Below are 21,865 nucleotides of genomic sequence, written 5' to 3'. Positions count from 1 at the left end.
CTAATAATATAATAAACACAGTGAATCTAACTATAGTAAAATAAAGTTAAAGTTCAGTCAAATACAAACGAAATCAAATAAAACAATAAAACAGAGCAGAACGAAACTAAATATCTGGATTCCGGTTTCATTACAACAAGAGTTCAATCTTACTGTACCATACTCTGTCATTTGACTGGTCTTAAATGCCAATTAGTTCCGATCTCCTGCACAGATGGCACTATTTCAAAGCTTTAACATATCTGTCGCTCCCAGTCTTAAACCCCAACTCTACTAAAAATTATTTGTATTATAGAACCGAAACAGCTTCGCGGATCTGTACTGAGTAGTGATCATGCTTTGAGAAAAAAAATATATGCTATATATGGCGGAGTGATACGTAGTACATCAGGAAGCGGTTATAGATCTGCGGAAGAGATTGTATTCGTTCATCCAATAATACTACATCAGCAATATATATGATATATAATCAGTGAAAATGTCGAGAAAAGAAACAAAAAAGAAACAAAACAAAAAAAAAACAAAACAAAAAACAAAAAAACAAAAAAATAGATCATATATAGTAATTTTTACCTAGGATTACATGTGAATTTTTTTGTTGTAGGTGCTTTTCGTTTCAACATATGGAGATTTGGAGATTGGGTAGAGACTATAGTCGACGATAATCTTCCCTGTCTACAGAGTAACCTGATGTACTGCCAAGCCTTCGGAGACCCACCAGAGTTCTGGGGTCCTCTTCTAGAAAAAGCTTATGCCAAGTAGGTAATTAATTCATGTGCGTCCTTATAAGTTAATGAATCCAAGTTTTGACATACATCAATTCTCCCTTACTTTTTATGTACATGAAATGTCCATGTACACTTAAGGGTTTATTGGATAATTATTAAATTATACACATTATAAGACAAATTGAAAACTAAAATCAAATCGTGTATGGAAGGGCATATCAATTCAGATTTTGTATTTGCTGTAGAACCCCAGAGTAAATGTCAACTTTAATGTTAAACTATCAGTTTTAACCTGTTTAAATAGTAAACATGTAGGGTATTCATTACTGTGATTGCCAATTTTTAATATTTCCAGCAAATAGAAAAGTGAATTTAATTATATATAACATGCCATGTTTCTACTATATATCTGAATCAGGTCTCTTGAGCAGTGTCTGGCACTACTTGTTTGAAAAATAGACAAAACGAGACCAAGTTACGTCTAGTTGACTTGAATATTTGTCTACTCAGTACTACTATATAAAGTTTTTTGTAAATATCACGATGACAGTTTAGCTTTTCAAAACTATAATACACTCGAAATTTTTATTTCAATTAAGATGCCATTTAATTCGGTTTGTGGTCATACCTCTCATGTGCTGATCAACAACGAACAACGACACCTACAATTTTACATGTACATTTCCACACGACCATCTGAAACACAGACGTATTCAATATTGTATTTTGGTGCATTCCAATACCTAATTAATACATTACAATCCAATGAGCTCAATTATTAGTTTTAAGAATTTGTACACAGACAGTTTTCTGACGTGTGAGGTCGACAAACAGACACGGATTGTAAACCCTTGTGAAAGGACCTATTAGGGCATACTCTATGTTTTTAAGTATATCGTTATGAAAATAAGTCATTACATACATGTATACACTCGAATTTCAAAACTATTCTGTCATTTTTGATACCAAATATATATACAAATGACGCGTAACTATGTAGGTAATAATTAGTCATCATTACCAAAGCAGTGGTAGATTTATAGATAGAGGAGTGGTCACGCCATCTAATTAGCTGGCTCTGACAACCAAGGTTATTTTGTATAATTTGACCTTTTTGAAGTCGGTTCATTCACACTCCTATTCAGCCCACCTGCCCCTCACTTACAGTAAATAAAGGAAGATTTCATAATCGAACTCGCTTTGTTGTTGTTTTTTTTTCAATATCCAATTCCTACATTTTTCCGTTTCAGAATTATGAAGACGTATGAATCAGTAGAAGTCGGGAACCTGTTGAATGCCTTATCGGATCTGACGGGGGATATATGTGAATTTTACACCCAAGACATAAATCCTCCCAGTAACCTGTTCTATCTCATGTATAAATCCTTCTCTAACAGGTCCATGCTTATCTGCTGGAGGAATGAGAAACGACTGACACATACCGGCTTTCATCATATTTTGGAATCATTTGAGGTAAGAGCTACCATTTATTATTGTTATAGTAATCTTGGTTTCTGTCCTGCACTACTTTTACGTTATAATTTCTCTGCAACTATGTATCAACCATTTGACGTTTGACAGAAGCTTTATATATGTATGCCACATCATGGATTCGATTTTGGACGTTTTTCATATTTTGACTACTGGGGTGGGGAGTGGTGTATTATTTTGTAAGCGCTGCTAGCAGTAACTCTTTTTTTAGGAGGGGGTGTCTGGGTGGGTGGATGAAGTGTAGAATTACTGTAACAAGTAAGTAAGCATAATGATGAATTATAGGAGTAGAATTTCCAGATATATTAAAAGTAAAGAAACAGCATACAAAATACGAAGTCAAGTCAGAAAAGTAAATGATGACATGTAAAATAGATAAAAGTGGATTATAACCATCCTTCAAATGAGTTATGATTGTACACGCTTATAAAAACCTCAACTGTGAATACATGCAAGTTTCATCCCATGATCAGTCGGGATTTTTAAAACGATTGACACACGTCGAACAAAAAGGCAATGTTTTTTTTTTAATGTACATGGTAAGCAATTTCAATAGCGAAAGCAAGTATAGGATTTGAAGTTCTTTGTCTTCTTTCTCCCAAAGTAGACGTACCTAAGGTGTTAATAAAAGTGACTTTTTACATATTGAACAGAGATTCTCAATTGTTTTATTTACCAAAAGTACATCTAACAAAAACGACAATTAAATTGAATCTTATGAAAACTTGAAATAAATATTTACCGTAATTATACGTAAAAATTACCAAATACATTTGTACTTAGATCGTGAACATTTTCCAAGTGTCAGCGCCCTAATTTTAGTCCTTTCGCAAATAAAACTCAAGAGATAAATCAGCTGTCACCGATTAAACATTGTGACCTTAATACTAGACTGAGTATTCATTACAGACGTCAAAATTTTCTATTTTTTTATAGGTTTCACAATGTGTGAAAGATATCAACTTAAGTTATTTAATTTCAACACAATTATTATGACATTGAAATTAAATGACGCGAGTTGATATTTTGCAATATTCAAATTTCACGACTTATGAAACCCGTTACTCTATGATTCCTTTGAAATATTTGGTCGCTTGACATTTGACATCTGCTTTGGCGGACATTTTAGCGATCTTCCATCTATAACGTCATCAATTGGGAACAAAACGGGAGAACAACGTAAGAAACGTTGCATTGCCTCTTTCAACCAACCAAATGAAACACTACCACACAACAACCGATCGTAACGACGAAATTTGCATATCACATTGCCCTATAAAGTGATATCGCAAATATCTAACCATCCAAGAAGTAGATAAAATAACCCAATAACAAAGAAACTAATTTAGGTATACTTTTCACGAAAATAAGCTGACCAAATAAACGTTGTTTGATTTCAGAGGAACAGTTTTGAAGATGAACACGAAGATAGAATTCGCTATCTGCACATTGTCACAGCAATAACCAAGGTAAGAAGTACGAAACTATCCACATTGTCATAGAAATAACTATGGTACACATATGTAAGAAGTACGACACTAACCACATTGTCACTGCAGTAACCAAGGTGACAAGTACGAAACTAACTTTAAAATCACTGAACATTCAGTTATAATATCAGAATTATTTTTTGCAAATTGTTGCACACTTGCACCTTATATTGTACAGTATCAACAGTAAGAAAATGTTTTTTCACGTAATGCGACTGAAACTTTCCGTATTATAGATGTAAATTGTATATGCTTTATATATGCTCTACTTCATCTATACATCATTTCCACCAATATTCAATATTGATTATATGATCTTACGAAGGATAATTGTCATAAAGCCTCCCAAATAAAATAAAGATTTGTAGTTACATGTATTTCTACATGTAAATATGAATTGGTGTCAAAATAATGCAATTTCAATTTTGTTAGCATACCATATTTCATATGTTGTCTGTATCTGCTTAAAAATGTAAAAATGGGAAAAATTTCGACTTTTTAGATGGAATTTTGCCGAAGGATTATCTTGTTGCTTTCGTTTGTTGTTTGCATGCAACGTCATTGAACATGATTAAAAATGTAAACTCAGAGTAGCATTGAGCTTTTTACAATATAGTTGAAATAGTTTGATGTAATAGCCACATCTCAGGCTATGTAGACAGCATTAATGTTTACAACAAGGTATTAATTTTCTTCTGAAATGATTTTAGTGATTATTTTTTGGATAGTTTCAGCAATGATGTATAGGTGACTATTTAAAGAAATCATTGGTTCAAATGTAGGTTTTTTTTTTTCGCTATCCTTAGAGCATAAGATTTGCAATAATGAAAGTCGGAGTTCCCATTACACTTATTACAAGATGAGGCCTAGTATTGCTTTTGAAGTTATGCGATAAGAAATTCATATTGTAGGGAAATGTTATGCATATTATTTTAGTATTTTATTTTGTAATTACTGTTTTACTTTTTCTGTCTATGTCTAAGCAACCCAGATTATTTTCAAGTGTGCAACAAGGGCATAAGAATATGTCAATTAGACAGAGCCAATATAACAGGCATTCCTTATAATTCAATTTTAGTATCAAAATTTAACGATCTGCTAGTTCTAAAAAAGAAAGAAAGAAAGAAAGAATGAGTTGATGGCGTTACAGTTACATGAAATACTGTCCTTGACTTGATAGTCGATATTTTCTGTCCAATTCAAAATCGTGTAACTTCTGAAATACAAGTATAGTGCTATAACTAAAAAAAACTTATTCAGATGGTCTTGATTTTTCGTGTCTTGCGCTACAAGATTATAATCGTAATTTTGTAAACTTACAATATGACATTTTCTCAATATTTGGCGTGGCTTTAGGTAAAAATCGAATTTTGTTTGCAAACAACTAAATCACATGCAATATTACCATCATTACTGTATACTAAAAATTAAAACATGATTGCATAAAGTACCGTCAGACTATTACATGTGTACTTGAATCGAACAGATGAATTTGGTGACAGAATTAAGTGTACAGTCACGTCTTGCTAATCGTTTAGCCAGATTTTATTTTCCTGATAATGAATAAAATGTCGTAACTGATTCCATGTGTTAAATTTCTCCTAATTATAAACATTGTGTTGATCTGGTTACAAGGTTTATTATCTTGTCTGTGTGGCGTAAATAATAACATGAAAACGTTATAAATTAACGAAGTAACTAATGACTTGTTATCGAAAGTTAACACATATACGAAAGAGATATTCAAGTATACTGGGTTTAAATCTATGACGCGTTAGACAAAAAAAAAAAAAAAAAAAAAAAAATTCTACAAGACTACTTTTGTCGTATTACTTGAACACGACGTTTTGCTTTGATTTGATAATACTTTCTGACAATCTTCCTCAAACCAATATATTAATATTACCATTAGATTTGATACAAGTCACTTTTTTATTATATATATATAAATCACAGAATATCTATATAATAAACCTTTACTAACTGCTGCTAACTTGTTTTCATTTATTCTTAATTTAAAGAGAGGAACGTGTAGTAAGTCTATCTGAGACTTGGCTCGAGTGTTGTGTGATGCTAGGCTTGGTACAAAACCAAAGTCACAGACTCAATTCAATTTTGTGGTGCCTAGGCCTGGTGAAAAAAAAAACAACGCAATTGTAACGCACCATTAGGGACAGCAGTGCTAAAGTGGTCACTGATTCGACATTTCTTTGATATTAGTTTTCCTCTCAATTGACATCTATTTGATTTTTCTTAAATACGGAATATTCATTGTATTTTGAAGGGTTTATTTTAATACTTTCTCTAAACACAATTCTTTATTACTTGGCGGCGATGGGTGAAAACCCCTGTTTCCAAATTTAAAGCATTGTATACATTGCTTCTACGTGATTTTCTCTGACTCAGGGCATCTTTTCACAAAACACTTGTAAGACACATGTGTACGTACGCGTAAATCCATAACAAACCGGTGAGACTTACGTGTACTTTAGTTTTAGGGTGCACTACGTAGTTACATTAAGACGCACTGTTTCGCAAACCAAGTTTTGTAAATTTTGTAAAACTTAAAATTAAAAGTTGAAATTTGGTGGATATATTGTTAAAATGTAGATAAGCATGTTTACATAGACAGATGTAATATATGTTATAGGTGTAATTTAAATGAAAAATGGTATCCGGAACGTTTCAGTCCCCTGCCGTATTTGGTTCTCTCCTCAGCGTCAGATGGCTGATTTTCAAAATACCTTATTTGGCACTTTTGGGACTACATTTGTGAGAGAATGAATCGAAAAGGGTCTTATTATTTTTACCTTTTTTCCACCTACTCCATGAATGCTTTCATCCTGTGGTAGTGTCTAAGTGCCAGATATTTTATAAAGAGTAATCAAGGGAACCAAGGTTGTAGCGGTAATCAAAAGAATGTAATCCAGGGACAAAGACCAGACATGGAAAACAGACAGACATACACAACAAAGAACATAAAGTAACTAAAATCATAAGTAACAAAAGTAAATGAGCAACTCGGGCTCCACTAAAAACTGGGAGCATGGACCAGGTGCACCGGTAGGGTAAGCGTCCTCTGCTTTTCTAGAAACACCCGCCGAGTTGCTCATAAAAAGTCAAGTCCGGGGTAGACAAACGTGGAAAGGAAAACTATGACCCGTTGAGTAAATCAGTTTTCATGGTGCTGATAATACACCATAACGATCCCCGAGTTCCTGATGACGACTATAAATCTTCTGTAGTGATAACTTCAATCTTGTAGCAACATAACCCTGTTCCAGAAGCCTATTCGTTAGAGTTCTAGCGCGATACAAAAAGTCTGCGTAGTTTCGGCAAGCTCTGGCATAACGTATGAGTTGTGATATGAACACTCCATACGCTGGAGCCGAAGGGATGTTGCCACAGATGAAAGGAAAATTGACAATTCTGAATGAAAAGTCATCACGTTTGTCGTAAAGTTTTGTCAATAGTTTTCCTTTACCATCGATTTCTAAGTGTAAGTACAGATATGAGCCTGACTTCACAGTGTCTGTAGTATCCTTTATCTCAAGTTCTTTTGGGTAGATACGAGGTATCAAATCCCCGAAATTAGGATTGTTTAAAGATAATTTTAAGCATAGTATTTGGGTGTTAGTTTTGGAAAGGCACCCCTGATTTGTACTATAACTCAGGAATATTTTTTTCAGTATGTTACCATGGCTACTGAATTTTATAAGAATAATCACTAAATTACTTATAAATGACTTGAACCTCCACACACCAAGGATTTAAAAATTATGCACTTTTTATGACAAAACACTAGAAATTTCTGTGCGAACTGCCTCAAAACAGCTTTGTTCAACTAAATGAGACAAAATTTTCAGAAATGACCTAACTGAATTGTACTACCTTACGTAAGCTTACGTGCACTGTTCATTAAGGTCGTCAATTTGTTTTAATTTGTTGGCTGTTTTCATCGACCCATTTGTATCGATGTCCGTTACTATAATTTTCGCATCACTCAATGTATTCTTTTATTTTGGTTCAGTTTCCAACGACCGACGGAAGACTCATAGAGATGGTAAGATTGAAGTGTCCATTTCCGGTTGAGCCGTGCTGGCATGGGAAATATACTGATGGGTAAGTTATCCATATTATTTATAACCATCATTGTCATGCAGATTTATTTAAAAAATATGGTTCGGCATAATTGTCGCTTCTCTGACACATGGATGACGCCGTTTTTTTATATAAATTTGACTTTAATACACGTGACGAATACAATCCTATCTTACAAGGTTTGGTGTTTGAGAATTTATAATGAAACTGTAGCCAATACCAGACGACGATCGTCATAATGAAACTAACATGTATATACTACATGTATGTTCCACTTTCATAACTCAAAAGTTCATGTAAATGAGTGCCTTTATTTTGTTTGACAACATATCTGCATTTTGATTTAGATTGGTTGATATTATGTCATTACTGGATTGAAATTGCAATGAATTCCTATGATAACCCTGTCCCATTAATAAGGGTAACATCAACGTTATGTTTTCAAGGATTTTGATATATCTGAATTGTTTACCACCATAGCGTATATGTTTGAATGAAATTAATTTCTACAAGTGAACAATTTTAACTTCTTCAATACCAGACATAATTACAGCATCTTTTGTTTCCTTGGAAAAGGAATGTTGATTTTTATTCTAACAAAAGGAGGGACTTATTTTTTTTCTATCCTGAGATATTGCACATTGGGATGTTTCAGGATGTCCCTGATTTAGACTACATCAATTATGTCATAGAGTTGTCACCGGAATTTGTAGAGTCACAAAATTCAAAACTGCTGATGGAAGTACTAAGGCTTCAATACTCGATTGAACATGGTACAACTTCTCGGTACTAGATTTGGTTTTTTTTTTGTTTTTAGTAGTTAAGTTTTTAACAAAATGTATTTTCTCAACTATAACAAATGAGATAGGACAAAAGTTTTCAGTACTTCTTGTATACCATATACTGTTGGATTTAAGTAGCACTCCAACTAAGAATCATGCAAAATGTGATTCATGGGTTAAAAGCCTACATATTTTTATTTTTGATATTTTGTTTGAATTGCCATAGTAAACAAAAAATAAACATTCAACTTTTCATATAACCCGTGTGCTTAGGAGATGAAAAATATATAGAATGCACTGTATATTTCAAAATTAAGGGAGATAACTCTGTAAATGACACTCAAATGCAATAGAATCTATTGAATTTTCACTGTTGATTATCTCCTAAAAGCAGGCAAATTTGAATGAATAATTACACATTTTATAGTAGAGACCCATAAAACAAATTAATTACAAAAATAAAAATATGTAGCCTTTTTGGAGTGTATCACATTTTTCACATTTTGCATGATTCTTACAAAGACTGCTACTTAAGTATTCCTATACATTTGGATTTAATGCTGATGATGAAGGGTTACTCCTTGAAACATATGTACAAAACGTTTATATATGATTGGTTTTCTTTTTAATTATCAACATATACATTTCTTATAGGGATCAAATATCATGGGGCTCGGTTTCTCATTGGTTCATGGACAAATATAAGCCTATTTCTTGTAAGGACAAAGACGAGTATTGGATGACGTACGAAGACTTCCGATGTAATTTTGGCGGTCTTATCATAATCAGTGGGACTGATCCATTCCGAACTGAAGGATATTGTGTCGACCGATTTTACAAACGGAAGGAATCAATTGAGCGTGACATACGGTCATCGTGCACACCTACAACACAAAAAACAGTAAGCAACTCTGTGCCTAGTACACTGGCTTCGTCGCCATACGTGGTAAAGAACACTCCACAGCCTTCTAATCAAGGAAAGGTTATCCCAACCCTTTCAGTGCCAGACCCCGAAATTCAAAACCAACACAATCCACACTCACCAAATGACAGTATTGTTACAAGGTTATTTAATGGGCGAAATAATTCGTTGAACAACAATAATAATAATGGAGAGTATTCGAAAATGCCAGCTTATAAAAAGCGCTGGAATTGGCGCCGTGGAAGTTCCGATGACTTTTCCATTCATCCATTTTCCCGCATAGAGAGTATCAGTTCCGAAAAGTCTCAAGATGGCGATAGTATTAATGGAGAACTTGATCCAAAGTGTTTCGCATATGCCTATCGACGTAAAAGTGCTCCTCTGATAGGAAGAAACTACTCGTTATCTTCACTATCGCACTTAACGCATAGTAGTTTCCTAGCAACGAAAACTGACTTTTTCCGGTCACATGGTGGATGGAAACTTATCGTGCAACACCGTGACAGATGGCGAAGTGAGTATTCTCTTAACTAAATAATATAAAATCTTTGCATTGTCGTTACGATAGATTGTTTAAACATGACCAATAATTTAGATCTTTTCGCCTTATAAATTGACAAGATTAATAGAGTTTTTTTTTATATCTTTATACTTATAACAAAATATAGCATTTGCGGTATAGTATTTTGATCGTTTTGTTAATTATCGCAGTTTCAGTGAATTCAAGTTACAAGATACAAATGTGCAAATTCATATTATAGTGTTGATTGACATTACTGTGATGGAGATGAACATGTAACGTCAGTTGTACACAGCCAAAACTTCTACAGATGGGAGTCATATGGATTGCAATGTATGGTGATCATGTGATAAAGCATGATATGATAATCATATTGTTTGTAACGTATGATAAGCACGTGAATCACGTGTGATATAATAAGCGAAAATTAACATAGTCCATAATCATATGTAAAATAAACATAAACAATTTTCGTTTGGTTTAGGTATGTTGTGCATCTGACACAATTCAAATTCGTGAGAAGCATAATTTTATTCGTAATTGGCGTATATATGTATGGGAAAACCATAGCCTTGTTAAACATTCTTCAACGGCTGCAATTACCAATCAAATGTTTCGTAATGTAGCAGATGTTTCAAGAAAAAGCCGCAACAATAGCCTAAATCACTATCACTCGTCTTATCAATTTATAAAACGGATATTCAAATTTATGGTGTACATATATCTCTGTCATGTAAACTTTCCAATATTAAATGATTCGAAAATGTAAAAGTAAAACAAAAACAAAACGATATGGATCGATAACAGGACATAAAATCAAGTCATATTTTAGGAAAAGGAGAAACACTGTAATGAAAATGTCTAACTTGCCCAGAAATATTTCACCCCAGGGATTATTTACACGCTGGTACCAAAACTAAAAAGTAATATTGATATAATATTATCCTTAATATGATCGTTAAGTGTATGTGCTTGTAAGAATCAGGCAAATAGGAAAAATCAGAAACATGCATGTTAAACCCCCACCGATATGACAATGCATTAGCACTCTCAATGATTCTTTCTCTATTTGAAAATACCACTATTTTATCTCTGAATCACTCGCTTTGTGCAGAAATTTTCAATAGAAACTTAAAAAACTGAGGTTTTAGACAGAGTTCGCTGCCATTAAAATGTTCATTTTCAGTGCATTTTAATGAAATTGTTACTCAATGGTCCAGCAAGATACGGACAATCTTGTTTGTTTTTCTTGATTCTGATGGTGCAAATAGTCAAATTACACTATCAAAATGGTGGATTTTTTCATACCATGTTTCTCTGACTGCCTGATTCTTACAGGGACTAACACTTAAGTTGTCATGTAATCAGTTCATAAACCTATTTTAGTTTTATTTGTTCAGCGATCAGCTTCAAACACATTTTATTATGCATTAAAGCATCTGAAGCAGATTTTTGTTTCTGAACCTTGTTCAACCTGAAGTTTTACAGCAATACTAAAATGTTTTTATGCTGTCGTTATTTTATTCGACATCATTTTCCTTGACTTTGTTAAAATGTAATGTATGATGTCTTTTCTCCTGTGATTCTGATTTTTGATACGGAAAAGCAATTTTCAAAGGAACATTCGAGAGAAGTATTGATAAATATCGATAAAAATATAGACCGAAGCGTCAGCAGTGGGCGGATACCTACATGTGAATCGAGCATGATATAATAATAATATGGTTTGTAACATATGCAATGATAAGTATCAATTTTGAGACGCCAATGTTTGTACTTTGTCGACGTCCTACTTCGTCAGTTTTTTTCAAACAATCTATTGATGGTTACTATTACATGTACATACACTTCTATGTTTTTTTGTAAACCGCTTTGTTTAATGTGTCATAGTTTTCCTTTCCTCTTTCGTCTACCTCGGACTTGACTTTTTAGCTCACCTAGCCGAAGGCCATATGAGCTATTGCCATCACTTGGCGTCCGTCGTCGTCCGTCGTCGTCGTTAAAAATTTTTCAAAACTCTTCTCCTCTGAACCTATTTGACCACTTGGAACAAAACTTGGTATAAATGTTTCTTGGGGTATCGTGCATAGAACTGATGTGGGGATTTTTGATTTGGTTACTAAAACAAAGAACATAGGGGTCGGGCAGTAGATTTTTGCATTCTGACATGGGGGTAAAAGTGTTTAGCATGATGAGATCTATCTGTGGTCAAATTTTCATTTTGATATGTTAAGCCATGTTGGAGTTATTGCCCTTTGTCGACGTTTGTTTTTTGCTATTTTGAATGTTATTTCTTTCAGAAATCTTCTCCTTTGACACCACCAGACCAATTGGAACCAAACTTGGTATGAATGTTTCTTGGGGTATCGTGAATAGAACTGATGGGAGGTTTTTTGATCCGTTGAAAAACATGGCCGCCGTTACTAAAAATAGAACATAGAGGTCATACAGTAGTTTTTCGCATTTATCTCGAAAACCGTTAGGTTTAGCCGAATTCTGACATGGGGTAGAATTATTCAGCATGAAGAGATCTATCTGTGGTCAAATGTTGGTAAAAATTTGTTGACCCATGTTGGAGTTATTGCCCTTTTTGGACGTTTTTTTCTGTTTATGATGTTATTGCTTAAAATATCTCTCCTCAGAAACTGCTCTACAGAATTCAGTGAAAGTTGACATTTTTGTTTTATAGGGTATCCTTAACGAAGTGACATATTTTTGATCGCTGAAAAAAACATGGCTGCCGTTTCTAGAAATAGAACAATGGGGTCAGACAACAGATTTTTGCATACATCTTCAAATCTGTTAGGTTTAGCCAATAGCTTTCAATTGCTGAAATGACCCTTATTATAGGGCTTACAAGTGTGCCCATGAATTAAATGGAGTCAAAATTGTATGACAACTCCTTGTTAGAGTTATTACCCTTAAAAGGCAAAATTCAATCAGGTGAGCGATTCAGGCTTCTGGAGCCTCTTGTTTTGAGCAACTCGACGGATATTTCTAGTAAAGCAGAGGTGAAGACCGGCGCATCTGGTAGGTGATTATTTCGATAGTGATTGTTCGTGGTTTGAAGTGAAGATTGGGTTCATGTTCCAATATTTTTAGTGGAAAAAGGTCGCTCACCGTCGTGTTTATTTGGTTATGAGTTTTCTTATTGTTTCTGTCTTACTATTTACTTTATTTGTCTAAGTTTGTTTGATAGTGACCTAAACAGTCGGTATTACATTGACATGTGTGTCCTTATAAACAAATTGATGATCCGGAATAAAATGTTATTGCATTTGTCATAGGTTTTAAGTTGTTTTTCTTTTGTCGATTTGTGGATTGAATGATTCAACTGAGTGGTTTATTCCAATTGCCAAACAAAGATTTCTGCAAAATGAAAACCCTTGCATTAAAAATAGTATGTCTGACGTTATTCAACTTGTTGAAGGTTTAGTTACAATATTTCTATTTCAAAACTGTTTTTTACCTGCTGTCTTTAAGCAGGTTTTCACCTTAATAATCACTCAAAGGACATTTTTTTGTTTAATGGACAGACGTCGATGATCTTTCTCATTTTGCAGGTATGTTTAAATCCTAGCACATATTTTTCTTTCAGAAATCATCAATACCTGTATATATTAAGCCTAAACGCAGTTCAGTTCTTAGATATTTCACTTGTTTAGTGCATGTTATAATTCAGTACTTATATACTCAATTTTAATCTCAGGTGTTTTGAAAACATATAACCTCTTCTATAGGTCACATGGTACTGTCACATGATTTTACTTTTTATAGACAAATATATCAATAGCTAAGTCACGATTCTGCTAAAAATATATCATTTTATATATAATAATCAATAAGAAAAGTCATTATCTGCTTTTCATAACAAAGATGTTCTGGAAATTTTATACATACATCATAATTTACAGAAAATATCTACCTGGGAACTTAATTATCTAGAAAAATACCATAGTAACAGCTCGAATTATTGATTATTTTATTACTTAGAGTTCGCCATCAAGGTCGTTACTGTGATTTGTGCATGGAACTTTGTGCCGACAACGACAGCAAAATATTAACAATACAAAACGAAATTAATTAAAATTAAATAAAACAATACAAAACGTTTAAAAACACTCAAAGCCAACAAACAAACGCAAAAAACGACATAAAAAAGAAAAAAATAAATACATCAAAAGAAAAGACAAAATAATTAAAGTAGCGAAAAAAGATAAGAATAAAATATACTTTTTATCTTTGTTTTTGTCTTTAAAGGAAAAGAAAAAAACATAAAATGAAGAGTTTTACGTAGCGCAGCTTTATACGACAGCAGCATGCCGAACTCTGTTCACATGAACAAAAGGGTAGACACAATATAAGCATACGGACATACGGTTAATCATTTGACACAACAACTGGTTTGGATACGATATAGCACAAAATTTGAAAATCAATTAAAGAATTTCGAAATAGGACCCAAAATAAAAAAAGTCTGTATAGTCTATGGGTCAGCATAGCCCTCTCCTCCTAGAGAGATTTTGTAGACCAATATAGCATTCATTTTTTATGTACTATGTATTCGAAACACATTTGTTAAAATTTAAGTACAGTGAAGGCCTTGGCGTGAAAATGACATAATTTGGCAAAAATTGGGTTTTCCAAACAAAGAAAATAATCGAAATTAAATTTGTTAGATACCATTAAACACATCTCAAGTTTTTTTAATGAAATATGAATGAGAAATTTTCATTATTAAATTATACCCCAAAAGTAAAAAGAAATAATTCTCTCCCCCAAAAAATTTTTTCTATTGAAACTTCCTCGAAATTTGAGATCATCAGTGGATAATATGCACTGACAACCCCTAAAATGATTAAAGTTTTAACGCATGGTTTGAGTGAATCAAAATCTTCCTAGTTTGCTCAAATATAAATGCGGTGTTTAACTTCTAATGGAGATTGACTGAATGATACTCCCCATTTGAAACAATATGAGTGATTCGTATATATGAAGTAATTGACCATTATTTTGTTATGTTCATCACGATAAGACTCTAAAACTGATTGTGTTACGTATGGATTATAACTTTTAGTCGTTTACTAATAGTCTTTGTGAGGAAAAAGTTTGCTTGAAATTTATAGGACTGAAGACCTGAGTCCTTCCATTTTTCACCTAATAATAGTTAAGGCGTTTCAGATTTCCATGATTATACTGTAACTGCAAAAAAAAACCTATAGATAAGAGTGCTTGTCATAAAATTACAATTACAAAGTTAATTGTTAATTCTCAAAGTCTGCCCTAGACTTGACTTTTTATGAGCAACTCGGCGGGTGCATCTAGAAAAGTAGAGGACGCTTACCATACCTGCGCACCTGGTCCATGCTCCAAGTTTTAGTGGTGTCCGAGTTGCTCATTTACTTTTGTTAATTGTATGTATGATTCTAGTTGCTTTATGTTTTTTGTTGTGTATGTCTGTTTTCCATGTTTTGGCTTTGACCCTGGATTTCATTCTTTTGATTACCACTATAACCTTGGTTCTGTTGATTATTCTCTCATATTTGATTTAAAATTAGAACCTGATGATGAAATAAAGAGAACATTTAGTTATGTACTTCAGTGTTTTAGTTGAATTCTGTTTCTGTAGGCAAAGTCAAATATTCAAAGTGTTGGTTGTAATGAGACGTTTTAAATCAATGTCCGGACATAAACGAAAACGAGACTAGTTAAGTTCTGATCACTCTGTTTGAATTGTTGGTTGTTCCAGTAGACTTTAATTAGAGAAATATCAACTAACGAAACTGAACTAATACAAAATAGACTAGGAAATATTTACAACAAAAATAAATTCCATATGTATTGTTACGGCAATATTTCAATTATATTTTACAGTTCAATAAAAAGAATTGGTGTCTTTGTTTTCATTGTGTTTTAGTTAAATGCAATTCAATACCTAAATATTTTGAGATTGTACTGAAAGAACCCCTGAAAAGTGCTTTTCCAAGTTATTAAGTAGCATTCCAGCTAAGAATCATTCAAAATGTGATTCATGGGTAAAAAGCCTTTTTTTTTATTTTTGATATTTTATTTGAATTGCTATAGTAAACAAAAATTAACATTCAGTTAATCAAAAGAATGTAATCCAGGGACAAAGACCAGATATGGAAAACAGACATACACAACAAAGAACATAAAGTAACTAAAATCTTACATACAAAGTAACAAAAGTAATTGAGCAACTCGGACTCAACTAAAAACTGGGAGCATGGACCAGGTGCACCGATAAGGTAAGCGTCCTTTGCTGTTCTAGAAACACCCGCCGAGTTGCTCATAAAAAGTCAAGTCCGGGGTAGACAAACGAGGAAAGAAAAACCGTGGCCCGTTGAATAAATCAGTTTTCATGGTGCAGATGGAGGAGAAATTATAATGATGATGACTAGTCAATACATCAGATATTTTATGTGCGCGTCATATATGGCTACCCTGGTCATACATATTGTTTTTTTAATTTTTATCACTAATCAGTGACTCGAGTGAGTTTCATTAGAAAGAGACACTCATTTCGTGTATATTATAATTTTTAAATCTATCAATATGTCACATTAGAAAAAAATAAAAATAAAAAAAAAGACTGCGATGTTTCATTATCATTTATAGAGACAATGGATTTGTAGCTGTCACATAGGTTATAAAACAAATTTTTTACTAAGTATAGATTTTTACATACGGTCTCCCTTCCTATATGTGTTTTAAGATTTTCTAGAGTATTCACAATCATGGACCATGTAGCGTAAGCGTCCTCTGCTTTTTAGAAACAGAAATATGCTAAAAAACCTTCATTAAATGAGTTGATTTCATTTGGGTATATATTTATGAGAATCAATCATGTTGTGTCGGAAATATATTTTCAACGTTTAATATTTATCAAAAAACGAGTGATGAAATATGGAATTTCATTTTATAATATATATCTTTGTAGTGAAGTTTGTGCTTTCTTTTTATTGTTAAGAATTAGCACACTTGGTGACATAACTAAAAACCTGAACTATTTCATTGCAAAATAAGCAATGGAAGCAGGAGATGTAGCGCGCTATAAAACTTGGTTTACCCCAACATATTCATCTTAAATGCCTTAACCAGTTCAGAACCATATCAGTTTTTTTTTCAACTCTTCGGTTTTAAACGGCCACAAAAATATTGTGACATTTGTTATTTGGACTTTCCATTGCATTTTCTTTTTGACCATTCCCTAGAGTTTACCGTTTTTTCATTGCCCTTTATTGAGCTTGTAGCGAACTATTTAAAGGTTGAACTGATATATCTTATTGTTTAGCTTATCGAATATTTTAGCCTTCACTCGTATGTATTGCACTTACCGGATTCATATTTCTTGCACCATTAGAATTTATCTTTCCGTACGAAGCTCTTTTAAGACGCATGCTTTTATGTGGACAGTTTATTGAAAGTTGTAACAACACTTATATTTGTGTTCTTATTGTATCACATACACAATGATTTGTCAGATAAAGATAACACATGGGAAGCAAATCTTTCTAACTTGATTGTGAAAGTTGAAATGAATTATTATTTCTGTAATAAAGGGTTATGTATTTTTCTATCATTTAGAGCAAGAATGTTCAGATGTCGGAAAATGCCCACGGGTTTACTTCACAATAACCAAAGCAAATGTAGTTAATGAGATGATACCACAAAACTTTCGTGGCAAATGCCACGTCCTTTTATCTTTGACGCAGGATTATAGGCGTGGTCCCATAAGGAATGGCCAGTTGGTGCCTATAGGAGTATTCATTTACAAGGTGAATGTTTAGTATATGCTTTGTTCTATCATGGTAATAATAAAAGTTATCAGTTAAACATGTTCAGTTTTATAAAGTCTGAGTAAGAATGATCATAGAAATATGAAAAAAATGAATGTATTATATACAGTAAATATGCATGATGAGATATGGTCTTCGAAATAAGCACGATTTATTTTTAATCTAACATCATTTGAAAGACATTTTGGAGTTTGTACTTCAAAGTATACAAGTTTTTTACATTGTATATTGCAGTTCAGACTTTTCCCAGGACTTTTAACAAAGAATTAGAATTGAACAAAGTTACACATTATATTCAAACAAGGCATGGGAATTGCCCAACATGTTATTTGAACTCATGTTTTGCTATATGAACTCATGGTTTAAAAGTTTCAATTATAAAAAATATAAGAAAATATTTACAAAACCTCGGTGTTCAAGAGGGACATAACTCAGAAGATTGGTTTACAGTGAAAACAAGTAGGTTTTTTAACTATCTGTAACAGGTTTTTTGTGAACGCCTGGACTATTTCAATAGCTGTTTGTGTTTTTTCTGTGATTATATAAATTGATCTAATGCTTCTCACCTTCCCTCATTAAGTGCAAACAGCCAGAGTGTAAAGACTTTTCTAAGTACAAGTGTGTTGGTCATCATGAATCACGTGATGAACAAAGGGAGATTACTGCTAGATTTGACCTGGAAGAGGGTAGCTACGTAATAGTGCCTTATGTAAAAGTGCGGGAGCATGACGGCGAATATTTATTAAGGATTCTTGGTGAAAAGGACTCGTTTTGTGATACCAGAAATGGATGGTAAGTAATTCAATTATTGCAACGAAATTTAAAAAGAATTTTCCCAATAATATAATCAGCCTTCCTGCGCATGTTAGTTTATGGTTAGTAGTCACTGTCAAAGCTTTGAAAACACTAAAAGCATATTATGGCGTATTAGAAAGGAGTAAAAATCATTCCTTAAAGGCAAACTGAAGCGTTTCAATTCATTAGCGAGTAGCAATCATTTAGTGTTACTTTAGAAAATATTTGAAACAAGCATTTTTTACATTTCAATTAGATTTTTAACAATTTAATATAGTAATGTGATTGCTCGTTTTACTTGTTTTATATTTTGTTTGAAAGATAGATTGAAAGATAATTGGCAACAAATCAATTGGTCACACATTTTCATCTATGTTTACAAGGAAAATGTGGTAGACAACAGAGTGATAACACACAACTAAGAATATAACGATGTGAAAGTTACACTCCGTATAGGTCAGTCATGTTTTATGTTTATATGATCTACAAATCAAACACATATGGCATTCTGTACATTTTTAATGTTCTAAATGTCTTGAAATACGGATTGATTATAAAACCAAGGGTAAATAGAAACGTGTGTTTGTTAATGTCATATAAACGGAAACACGAAATTATATCTTAATCATTTTTGACATTTCAGCATTGTATCGTAACTTGATGTTAAAATGAAATGAGTGGTTGCATTGATTACAAGTATATGTGTAATCTCTACAAAACATTTACAGAAAAGAGACAGATGACTAGTTACTGATCTGATAATGCCTTGAGATAATTATTTAAGTGCGATTGATTTCAACCATTCAATCTCTTATCACCGAAATATTATCACTATGAACTTTGTATTATTAGTGTTAAGCGTCTTTGTATAGACCTCATGTAATCTCATGTTGGACCCAATATTCAAAATATATATATGGTGCTAGGTAAAAGACATATGTACAATGTCTTGCAAGCTTTAAGGTGCCTAGCTAGGTAGAGATATTTAAACACTAAACAGTTTACAGTCGCTCTAGGATACATTTGGAACTGCTTACATTAAAAAGTTCTTAATGTTATTAAGAAATTGTGCCTAAAAAGTAATCAAGGGAACCAAGGTTATAGCGGTAATCAAAAGAATGTAATCCAGGGACAAAGACCAGACATACACAACGAAGAACATAAAGTAACTAAAATCTTACATACAAAGTAACAAAAGTAAATGAGCAAATCGGATTCAACTAAAAACTGGGAGCATGGACCAGGTTCACCAATAGGGTAAGTGTTCTCTGCTTTTCTAGAAACACCCGCCGAGTTGCTCATAAAAAGTCAAGTCCGGGGTAGACGAACGAGGAATGAAAGCTATGACCCGTTGAATAAATCAGTTTTCATTGTGCTCCTTTACTTGCTGACCTATTTCTTCACTCTTATGAGGCTGACTTTATAGCATATTTGATCAGAAAGAAAGGATATCGTTTGGCTAGATCCTTCAGTCTCAGTTTCCACTATATAGATGACGTATTATCTTTAAACAATCCTAATTTTGGGGATTTGATACATCGCATCTACCCAAAAGAACTTGAGATAAAGGATACTACAGACACTGTGAAGTGAGCCTCATATCTTGACCTACACTTGGAAAACGATGGTAAAGGAAAACTATTGACCAAACTTTACGACAAACGTGATGACTTTTCATTCAGAATTGTCAACTTCCCTTTCATCTGGGGCAACATCCCTTCGGCTCCTGCGTATGGAGTGTTCATATCACAACTCATACGTTATGCCAGAGCTTGCCGAAACTACGCAGACTTTTTGTATCGCGCTAGAAGTCTAACAAATAGGTTTCTGGAACAGGGTTATGTTGCTACAAGATTGAAGTCATCATTACAGATTCGATCCTCTATCCTACATAATAAGCCCTAGATGAACTGTCCCATACTACCATACACATGATACATCGTGTACTAAGTTACAGCCCTAAATTAATCCTACGAGGAGGAATGACCCGGCCAGCGAAAGCTATATTTTTATATAGCCTAGCTGGCCGAGTGGTCTAGGTCGCTGGAATTCGTGCAGGCGGTGTTCCCATAGATGTCACAGCGGTACGAGTTCGAGTCCCGCGGAAGGAAAAAAAAGGGATTCTTGATTATATAATATATATATATATATATATATATATATATATATAAAGTGTAACGAGAATGGCTATGGTGAATATGTCAGAGACAACAACCCCAATGGGATGAAACACGTCAGTTTATAATGTTCAAATTCGAATTGCAAATTGGTTTATAACTTAATTGACACATATCTTTGTTTAAATTGTCTTAAATTACATGCACATTTCGTATAACAAAAGGGTGTCGTATTGAGCGTGATGCTGTGACAATCATGCATGTAGTGAGTTTGTTGCAAGAGTACAAATCTTCACATCCTTGATATTTATTGTGTATATTTTGTGAACATAAAATAAAACATTATATTGTTCGTCCTATCTTTATTGATTCGCCCTTTGTGTGTCTGTGTGTTTTTCTTCTTTTTAAAATAAGATATGTAAAATATATTCCTTTTCAAACCAAATGCACTCGTTGATCGCGATTTGATAAATTCCATCGACTCTGTCGGATATATTTGTGTTGTTGCATAAATCCGACATGCCACACACGCACACAAGATAAAACCTAACGGAAAGAATATTAATTCAAATACTTCGGAGTTTAAAAATAATTATTCCATGAACAAAAGCTTTTCTTGGTTAATAAATGATTTTTATTATTAAAATTTTCTTATAATAATAAGAACGTCTCGTCGTGTTAGCTAAGCAATTATATTATCATCAAGGATAATTAGTTTTAGTTCTCATTTCGGGGAATTTAAAAATAATTTGCCACATTTCGCTATTTTCATCTTCCTATGATATACATGTAGTTCGATAGATAGTTAAGTAGTAAGAAACACAAATCCTTCTTGGTCCGATATGATTAAAACTGGGATGTGGCAGAAAATAATCTCAGCAACACAGAAAAATTCAGTTTGGGTATTGCAATATGCTGTCAAACATAATTTTTTATATACTCGTATCAGTCTATGCCATGGACAATCATGGCAGTGTAAACAATAAATGAACATGATCTTTATCTTACTTAATTACAAGGCGATATAGCCTTTGCAAGTACTGTTTTGTATAATTTATCACAAAATATGGGTGTGCCAGAAATGCATTGTTTAAATGGA

At 33.1% G+C, this 21,865-nt stretch overlaps 1 protein-coding gene across 2 annotated transcripts in view; it reads left to right on the top strand.

Annotated features, from left to right (window-relative positions):
- LOC148598972 (uncharacterized) overlaps positions 1-21,524 on the top strand; it is a 29,025-nt gene extending 7,501 nt beyond the window's left edge. Inside the window, exons 3-11 of one of the 2 annotated variants that reach the window (XM_088560192.1) lie at positions 605-758; positions 1,979-2,201; positions 3,620-3,688; positions 7,740-7,831; positions 9,247-10,028; positions 12,335-12,379; positions 17,643-17,833; positions 18,435-18,646; positions 19,293-21,524. In XM_088560192.1, coding sequence (XP_088416318.1) covers positions 605-758; positions 1,979-2,201; positions 3,620-3,688; positions 7,740-7,831; positions 9,247-10,028; positions 12,335-12,379; positions 17,643-17,833; positions 18,435-18,646; positions 19,293-19,305 — 1,781 coding nt within the window. In that variant the 3' untranslated portion in view covers positions 19,306-21,524. The remainder of the gene's footprint in view (positions 1-604; positions 759-1,978; positions 2,202-3,619; positions 3,689-7,739; positions 7,832-9,246; positions 10,029-12,334; positions 12,380-17,642; positions 17,834-18,434; positions 18,647-19,292) is intronic. The other variant, XM_088560194.1, reaches the window with a different exon arrangement.
- The last annotated feature ends 341 nt before the right edge of the window (positions 21,525-21,865 follow it).

This window comes from Perna viridis, chromosome 14, assembly GCF_037379345.1.
Source record: "Perna viridis isolate PV_CMFRI_1.1 ecotype Kerala chromosome 14, ASM3737934v1, whole genome shotgun sequence".
Lineage (NCBI taxonomy): Eukaryota > Metazoa > Mollusca > Bivalvia > Mytilida > Mytilidae > Perna > Perna viridis.
This window is presented reverse-complemented; position numbering and strand designations above follow the sequence as displayed.